This window comes from Daphnia pulicaria, chromosome 8 (assembly GCF_021234035.1).
Source record: "Daphnia pulicaria isolate SC F1-1A chromosome 8, SC_F0-13Bv2, whole genome shotgun sequence".
Lineage (NCBI taxonomy): Eukaryota > Metazoa > Arthropoda > Branchiopoda > Diplostraca > Daphniidae > Daphnia > Daphnia pulicaria.
The window spans coordinates 15529316-15537607 of record NC_060920.1 but is presented as its reverse complement, the minus strand read 5'-3'; the positions used below and the strand labels follow the sequence as shown (position 1 = coordinate 15537607).

The window sequence follows — 8292 nt, the reverse complement described above, 5'->3', positions numbered from 1 at the left end:
TTTCTTGTGCGTTTTGTTTACACCGATCGGATTGTGGTGGTACCATCTCAAAAGGGGAAACGAAATATTTATATGTAGAGCAGCATTTGAATAGAAAGAATAAGAGATGAAGAAAATGTCGGGGAACGCAGGAAAGAAGAAGAACTAGAGCCGCAGATATGGACGCGGACACGCGCTCCGCTACGGCCAAGCCGACCCAGAACGAATGGATTGGATTGTTCAACTGATTAGAGAGTCGATTTTTATCTTAACTGGAACTGACAGCCACCCATTTCTTTACGATGGTTAGAACAGCAGGAGGGGAAGAAAAAAAAATTGTTTTTTAAAAAATTCCATTTCATCTTTTTCTTTTTTAGAAAACCAAATAAAGCAAAACAAATACTCTTGTATAATCCTTTGAAGGGAACGCGCAGTGCTCGGCAGCAGTGACGGTTGAATTTGTGGTGGCTGCTGCTGGTGTGGCGTCATCTGGACAGGTCAGCATATAGTCTCTCGGTTGGTTTGTTTGTTCCGTCTGAATAGAAAAGTCAGGCAAGTGTCGGAGCTGATAGAAAAGCAAATCAAATGAAGTGCAGCATGACGAGAAAACGGATGCGCTTCCACAAAAGTATAGAAGAGTCGAATAGTTTTTCTTTTCTGTCGAGGACCCAACAGCAGCAGCAGCAGCAGCACTGGAAAATGACTTGCAATTGCTTTTTAGACGTCGACGATAGATTTTTGGAAAGAAAACAAAAACGGCGCAATTCCTCTCTCTCTCTGGAGCACAAAATCAGAGACGGGAAGATAAAGAGAAAAAACCTAATTTGCATTTGTACGATTTCACGTCCATGACCGATGCATTTAGAGGTTTCGACCATGTACAGGTATCGTTAGGGGTCCGTTCACAGCCGCCGACCCGATGCCATCGAGTCTTTGATCAACAGGTTAGAGCTTCTTTTGTAGATGCCGGACAAATGTTCGGCGTAACTCTTTTAAAGAACTTCTTCGGCTGTCGTTGCTTTGCACAATCTCTAAATGGACATACAGCAACAACAACAACAACAGCATTCTTAGGGGAAAAAAAGGATCGAGGAACGCCTCCTTTTCATTTGGAACCGAAATTTCGGTTGCAATCGTGACGCCAGACAACAATCCGTACAAAACAAAGAAAAGGACAAACAAAAAGTGAAAAGAAATACGAGGCATAGCCAACAAATTACAGAAGCAGAAAATACTGGAAGAAGAATTCCGTTACGGATTCAGCTGTTTTCTCTCATCATCTGTTTTCTTTTTTGCCAATCACACTTCTTGCCAAGTTTGCCAAACGCAACCCCAGTCGTCGCCACCGTGGTCCCCCCCCCCCCCAGCGGGGCCGGGGGTCAAAAAGTTGAGAAACGATCAAATGTCTGCGGGTTCATCAGCTGTTTCAGCGCAGCAGTTTATGTTTTCTTCTTATTCATTCTGCCCACCGAAAAGAAAACAGAATAAGACGCCGTTGTTCATTTTCCTTTTCTTTTTTTCCCCGTAAGAGTTTGCACCATCCGTCATTTTATGTGACACCGTCAAAAAATAACCAAAGTCGTCGACAAGGTCTTACATTGTATCTCCTTTGTATGATAATCATCCACAGTGGTGTATATTCGTAGAAAAACAAGAGAGAACCCGTTGCACTGCAGATCTATGCGCAGACTGTTACAAAAAAAAGGGGAAAAAAGAAACGTCCAAAAACAGAATCATGGAGAATATAAAAGAGCGCAGAGGTGTATAGAGACTCCTGAAGGACTTGTCATTCTCTTAACGACAGAGAGAGAGAGAGAGTCAAAACTCAGAAAAGTGTAAATATACATATGGGACAGCGGCTGTGTAGAAGCGAGACAGGAGGACTCCAGGTAGCCTATAAGTCCAGACTTCTACTTTTTTTAAGGAGATAAGGTGGTGGAGAGTGACAGAAGCGAAGATAGGAGAGCGCGTATGGCAGTTTTCCATCGTGACGCAAGTCCCCGATAGAGAGGGAATAAGGCTGGCGAGCGATGTTATAAAGAGACGAGAAGAGAGAAAGAAGAAAAAAGATGCAGGAGATAAACAAACTGAAAGACAGCGAGAAAGAAAACGACAAGAAACAGACGCCATCCGACGAGTTTCCTGTCGTTTCTCTCATCAGATTCTTCTGTGTTGGTCTCCTCACCGACCTGTATCAGGTGCTCAGATGAGATCTTCCACTCTTGATTTTGTCCGATTCTTGACAAAGAATCTGTCGGACGACATGACGGACGGAAGCGGACCCAATTTCTTTATTCCAGCAAATGGCGAAAACGCGACAGCACAAATAGCAACAGGCGCAGAAAGAAAGAAGAGAGGGGACGAGACTCCAAGGGGGGAAAAAATAGCTCCTCCAGTTCCATCTCTGGAAATCTGACTCTTTTATCTTTCCTTTTTCCTTCTTTTTTTTCTTTTTCGCTCGCTTTTTATTTTATTTTCTGCAACCACATGCCTGTTACTTATTTTCGGCTTAACATCGAGTTTCGTGGGGTCTTGTGCGACACCAACTGCGTTCTCTTCCAATCGTTTTTAGCGTAAGGAAAAATTCCTTGTTTACTGTATAATAATCCATGAGTTATGTCTGAATTCATCGACACATATGACTCGGCAGCGACTCAGTTTGGCCGTCTTCGAAATCCTCGAGAAGACTAGGGGTTAAAAAAAAAGTTTTACTTGTCCGCTACTGCTGAAGAGGATGACTGCTGTTATTCTTATAGTGTCCCGCGTTTGAATAGCGCGCTTACAACGAGCACTAGAAAGTTATGGCTACATGTTTCCTTGTGTATGAGCGACAAACAGCGGCGCGTGCGGCGTCATCGTCCGTCGTTTCCCGCAGTCATCCTCTTCGTAAACTTTCAAACAAAAAACACTTGACAACAAACCAACAGCAAGTACAGAAACCAGTTTGAAGTTTGTTTGAAATTTTTTTTTTACTGGAAAAATCCAACTTAATCCTGTACTACAAGGATAACATACGACGTACGCGGGTTAATTGTGAGATTTGAAATTAGATTTAGGCTTACACCGATAGATGGTAGAGATAAATATTTAGTTCCCGTGTCAGAAGCCATCTGTTATGTGTTGCTAGATCTGGCGAGCGACCCCACATCTTGTGAAAACGAAATCTAAAACCGCGATAAGAAGAAAGATGACAACAGGTTCGGTGAATAGCCATGGCAACCAAAGGGTTATCTTTCTCTCTATTCTCTCTTTTCGACTATGTATTATACATGTACATAATACTGATGGTTTTGAAGTCGACCAGATCGTTCGTCTTAATCTTTTATACTGACACTTGCAACTGTCATTTCTGTGTGAACCCTTGATCGTTCCTTGTCACTCGAGGATTCCTTTGCTATGACAGATTTCACGAAAACAATAACAAGAGAATGGATAGGTACGTATCGAACTAGACGCTCACTACGTCTATCAATACAGTGAATCATTTGCATATGTCGGTTTTCCGAGTGTTAATCAGTGTCGACTAGTGTAGCAATCGAAACGAACGACTCCAACGAGGACCGGTTGCTATCCTTATCCGTCGATGAAGAAGACGGTCGAAAAGAGACGGCCCAGTTGATCAGGTTTCTGTTTGTTTCATTTTTGGTTCGACTTCATTCAAAAGATTCTGATTAGAATATCTCGCAGCCATTCAAACGATCTTACAAGGCATTGGTTCTCCTCACAGAAAGGTGTACTGCTTGCTGTCGTTGCGTATCTTGTGCTTGACGGTGATAGAGTGCTTCGCCATCTACGACGAATCAATCAGTTCCTTCTTTTCGGGATCCGGCGGCGGAGTTGTCATCTTCATGATCTGGTTAATTCAGTTCATTCTATCGGGTTACACATCGCTATCGGACCGTTTGGGACCGGACAAGCCGTCCAATCAGAAACGATTCATCGCCTTAAACGTCATGGAAGGTCTGGTTTGTGCCGGAGCCGCTTCCAATCTTTACCACTCAAACAGCGTAACATTTAATAAATGGATTATCATACTTTCGTGAATGATAAACCCATCACTCATCTGCATTACTTTTGGTCCTGATTGCAGATTCAGCTCGTCGATGTTTTGCTGCTGAACGGTTCGTTGGGAATCTTCCACTCGGGTCACGCGCTCTTCTTCATGAATCCCTGGTTGCTCTACCACGGACTTTACGGCGTCGTTTACGCTGCGCTGAGCGTCGGTATTCCAATTTTGTTGGCGTTCAATTTGAACTCGTCATACGCAGCTTCCGGTAGCGATCTGTCAGTCGAAGATGATCCATCGGCCAGGAGCACCGATTGGAAGTCTATTTCGTGGGTTGAAATCGCTTGCCTCGGTTGGCTGTGCTGTTTGTGGTATTCGCTAGAGACGCACGCCGTCGTCACCAAGAGGCATCGCTTCCGCTTTGAGCGACACCAGGACTGTTTTTTCGTCATGTTGTGTTTCGCTTACGCCGATGTTTGGAATGTTTTCGCCAAGTGCAGGTTATTCTTCGTGACGAAATCGAGTGAAACGGAGGCCCAGACGGACCAAGAAGAGTAGCGAGCGACACCCCGCCGTGCGGATGCTGAACGGCAACTTGCTGGCTGACTTGCGACTCTTTTCATCCGCGTCGCTTTGTCTTCCCGTCTGGATTCTTCAAATGGTTTCTTCGCCCTTACGGCGCTGTGTACTAATGCACGCTCTCACTAAAAACACACCGGAAGGAACTCGCACGTGATCCAGGATCGGAAATCGATCAACCAGCAGTCGGAACTCGTGCCGTTTCCCATTTCCCGACAATTCGAAATATGCACAGTCTTACCACCGAGCATTCCAGGACCCCGAGCCATTAATCAAGGCGTTCTTTTCTATTTTAGCTCATTATCTCTGACTATACAAGTATACATGTATTCTCTTCTAGTTGGATAAGGTTTATGTTGGCTTACTAACAATCTATAGGGATTCCAGGGCTTTTTGCCTAATAATGTCGAACAGCATCCATCCGATACTGAAATCGAGTTTTACCTTCATGCCAAATGCATTTGTGAGCATCGTGAGTTTACTTTGGGTTTTTCTTTATCATCCATCTTTTGTGTCGATTAAATTTAGTAAAGTGCAATTTAAAAACTGATTTTTCTTGAGATTCATGTAATTTTTCCGCGTGAAAATTCGGGAGTGAACTTTAGATGTGCTCTCTAGTTCTCAAGCTTTTGTGAGTAGTGAACGAATGTTCCATCTAGCGAGGGAATTTATGTTTGCTTGGTCGATGGTTTCGGTTCAATAACGGAAATGCGGGAAAATCCACCTGGCATGTAAAGTAACAAACCCAAAATATTTCGTGTACCGTTTCGTTTTGATTTTTGTTCGCAATTGTAAAGAGTAGTTCACTGTTCAACGGTTAGTGATAGACGCAAGGTGAAGAGGCTGATTGTTAAGTGTGGCAGTTATTGTTTGCAACAGAACCCTGCGGAAACAAAACATAAGAAATCCCCATTTTCTAAAATCTGACATTCTCGTTACGAACGGAACAATTTGAAATTTACACCGTTAAGAACACCGGAAGTTTCTGAACTTCCAAGACGAAGGAATGGCTATTTAAGGAACACTATTATTGGCTATTTGCGTAAAAGTTGAGAGTCTGTTCAAATCTGTGTTGTAATCGTTGGTTTTACAACTAAGGGAAATGTGAATAGCGATTAGTGTTTTACACCTTTGGTATTGCCGCGTTATTCATTTATAAATAATTCTCGCGGTCCGCTGGTTATATAAGCTGAAGGCAACGCCAGTACGCACACTTCTTTGCACGACAGTTCTTGACCTGACGGATACTGGAACTCAGATAACAGGTATACTCGACAACAGCTTCATAATCTTCCAATTTTCAGTTGTCAACTTTCCGTGAAGAAAATTATTAATGTTATTTATATATGTAACCTCCTTTCAGGCATGATGCTGAATAAGATGATACTGTCGATAAATTATCTATCGACTTTCATGTTGGTTATCTTGATTTTGAGCAGCTCTGTTGCATCACATCCCGCAATATCTGAAACTCCATCTGATAAAACGGAAAATAACAATTCGGACAAGGAGACTTCCCCTGAAGGTACACAAGATTCTTCATAATTAAAAATTCCATAATCATTAATCTTTTCTTTTTTTTTTATTGCGGTGACTGAAGCACATGTATCCAACAGAGCGTACACTTCTTCGACGAATTCCAACAACTCGGTCAACAGTTGGAGGAACCTACTGCCGAGTCATTTTGGGGAATTCTTCGAGGTCTTCGTCTTTTTCATGGAACTGAAATGGCACTACGAAATTGAAGACGCTATAGCGGCAGTTGGCCACAGGATCAATAGCGATCATTATCCCAAAGAGATCGATGCTACCAAGTCAATCAGTGTTGAAGCTGAAGATGTCGATGACAAAGTTTTTGAACACTTTCTCGATCGAACAAAGTATCTGAAATATTATTTGAACGCCATGGCACCAGTATACTATGGCTACCGTAGGAAGTCTGAAAACTGAAATATCGCGATCATAAACTCTCGTTTTCCATCCTACGCCAAAATACTTTGAACAGTTTTGCAAATGACTTTAATTTATTTCATGCTATTAATTGTGGCTGAGTTGCGTTATTCTTGATGCTACTGCCAATTATTGTAACTTCAAATATATGGGAGAATAAGAATATACATATGGAAACTGGGGTTCATGTGGGTTGAATGGCATCATATGAAGTGTGTCAATAAAATTACTACGTGTAATACTTCCTGTGCTTATAAATAGTTAGGGAACGGAAAAAGAAAATACGGAACATAACGTATATTGTGTTCTCCCAGAGTCCAGCAGTAGTTGCCGCGTTTCCCCATATCCGCTATAGGTCTGATAACAATCAAACGGTGATTTTGTATTAGCGTTAAGGATTGCTTGATAGTTGCGCGATTCGAAAAAGAATTTGGAAGAAGAAAATAGAGAAGAAATTGGATATACAAGATCATTTTAAGTCTTAGTTTTCGGGAAATGATCAGGTAAATCTTCTGGTTGCTGGTAGAATTCTCAAATTCAGTTTAAATAAAGCAAGTGCTGTGGTCGAATTCGCTACGGAATTACCTTTAAGTCGATTAAATTAAAGCAAGGTAAAAGCAAGGGTAAAAGTATAGGGCGCCAACGGTTTCCTGCCACCCCTCCATTATGATGGGCGTTGTTATTTCCTTGTGTAATGAAGAAAAAGTAATCACAAAGGTTGGCAAAAAAGAAAAAATTTGGGAAAGGGAATAGAAAAGAGAAAAGTACATTAAAAGTTTGAAAAACAAATCCATCAGTTTGTCTCGTAATCTAGTGCGTGCAGCGGTGCAAGTTTATCTCTCCAAAAAGCATCATTCGTAAATGATTACCTTTTGAATTTTGCAAGTGTTTTTTAAATTGCGGTAGTAAAATCAGTGAGTGCATTCTTACTGCTTCCTTGTATGTTGGGTGGAGTGTGTAAACATTCGGGTGAACTGAGTTCACTATACCATGGACGGAGGATGTTACTTCAAATCAAGCTCTAACTTCGCGGACTGTGCTGGGATCAATTTTCCTTTTCGGTAAGTCGTGATTAATGTAATGTATCCAATTTAGCAGAGCTCATTGCTGAATTCCCGTAACAATTTCTAACTTGAATTTGAGGTCTACTTTAACCCACTTTCACATTACATTTTGATGCATCGCATTCCGACCTTACGGTATCGGTATGAATGGTAGTATTTCCGATTTTTTTAATCTGTATTTCACATTTTGGCAATCTGTTGCGATTTGCTGGCTGCGGTAGTCTTTTAAAAAAAGCCTCTTTTTAACCCAACGTCCACTTCTAGAGTTACTGTTTGAATTTCTTGAAATCCAATAAGGAGTGAAAAATTATGTCGGTCCTCAAAATTAGTTTTGACGGATAGCACGGAAATCATGCAGTAGTTTTATAAGTAAATTCCAATGCTCATAATTTCTATATCATGATGTATCAAAGGAACTAGGCATACCGTAAAATATATAATTTAATAAATTTAATTCAAATTACTATCTAACATTGGAATTTGAGGAAACCGGATTTTTTATTGGAGATTTTGTGAAACTGTGTCGATTATATAATAGATGGCACTTTTTATTTCATCTTCTTAAAAGCAGATGGTGCCATCATCAAAATCGAGAATTAAAATCGAACTCGATATTTTGTTTCATTGAGTTCTTTGAGGTTTTGAGGTCCATCCGGTGTATTTGATCCGATGTAAGGAGTACCGAGTATTCACTCCATAGCGTGGTAGAATTCG

At 41.3% G+C, this 8292-nt stretch overlaps 2 protein-coding genes across 3 annotated transcripts; both read left to right on the top strand.

The window, feature by feature from the left end:
- Positions 1-2549: 2549 nt before the first annotated feature.
- LOC124312025 lies at positions 2550-5413 on the top strand. The gene is made up of 4 exons (XM_046776419.1): positions 2550-3415; positions 3512-3602; positions 3707-3986; positions 4070-5413. The coding sequence occupies exons 1-4, from the start codon at positions 3376-3378 to the stop codon at positions 4541-4543; spliced, it is 885 nt and encodes a 294-aa protein (XP_046632375.1). The 5' UTR covers positions 2550-3375; the 3' UTR covers positions 4544-5413.
- Positions 5414-5420: 7 nt separating this feature from the next.
- Positions 5421-6696, top strand: LOC124312029. 2 transcript variants are annotated; one of them, XM_046776422.1, is made up of 3 exons: positions 5421-5829; positions 5928-6089; positions 6165-6696. In XM_046776422.1, the coding sequence occupies exons 2-3, from the start codon at positions 5930-5932 to the stop codon at positions 6512-6514; spliced, it is 510 nt and encodes a 169-aa protein (XP_046632378.1). In that variant the 5' UTR covers positions 5421-5829; positions 5928-5929; the 3' UTR covers positions 6515-6696. The 2 variants fall into 2 exon arrangements, with proteins under 2 accessions (XP_046632378.1, XP_046632379.1); XM_046776423.1 differs by having other exon boundaries at positions 5421-5834; positions 5936-6089.
- The last annotated feature ends 1596 nt before the right edge of the window (positions 6697-8292 follow it).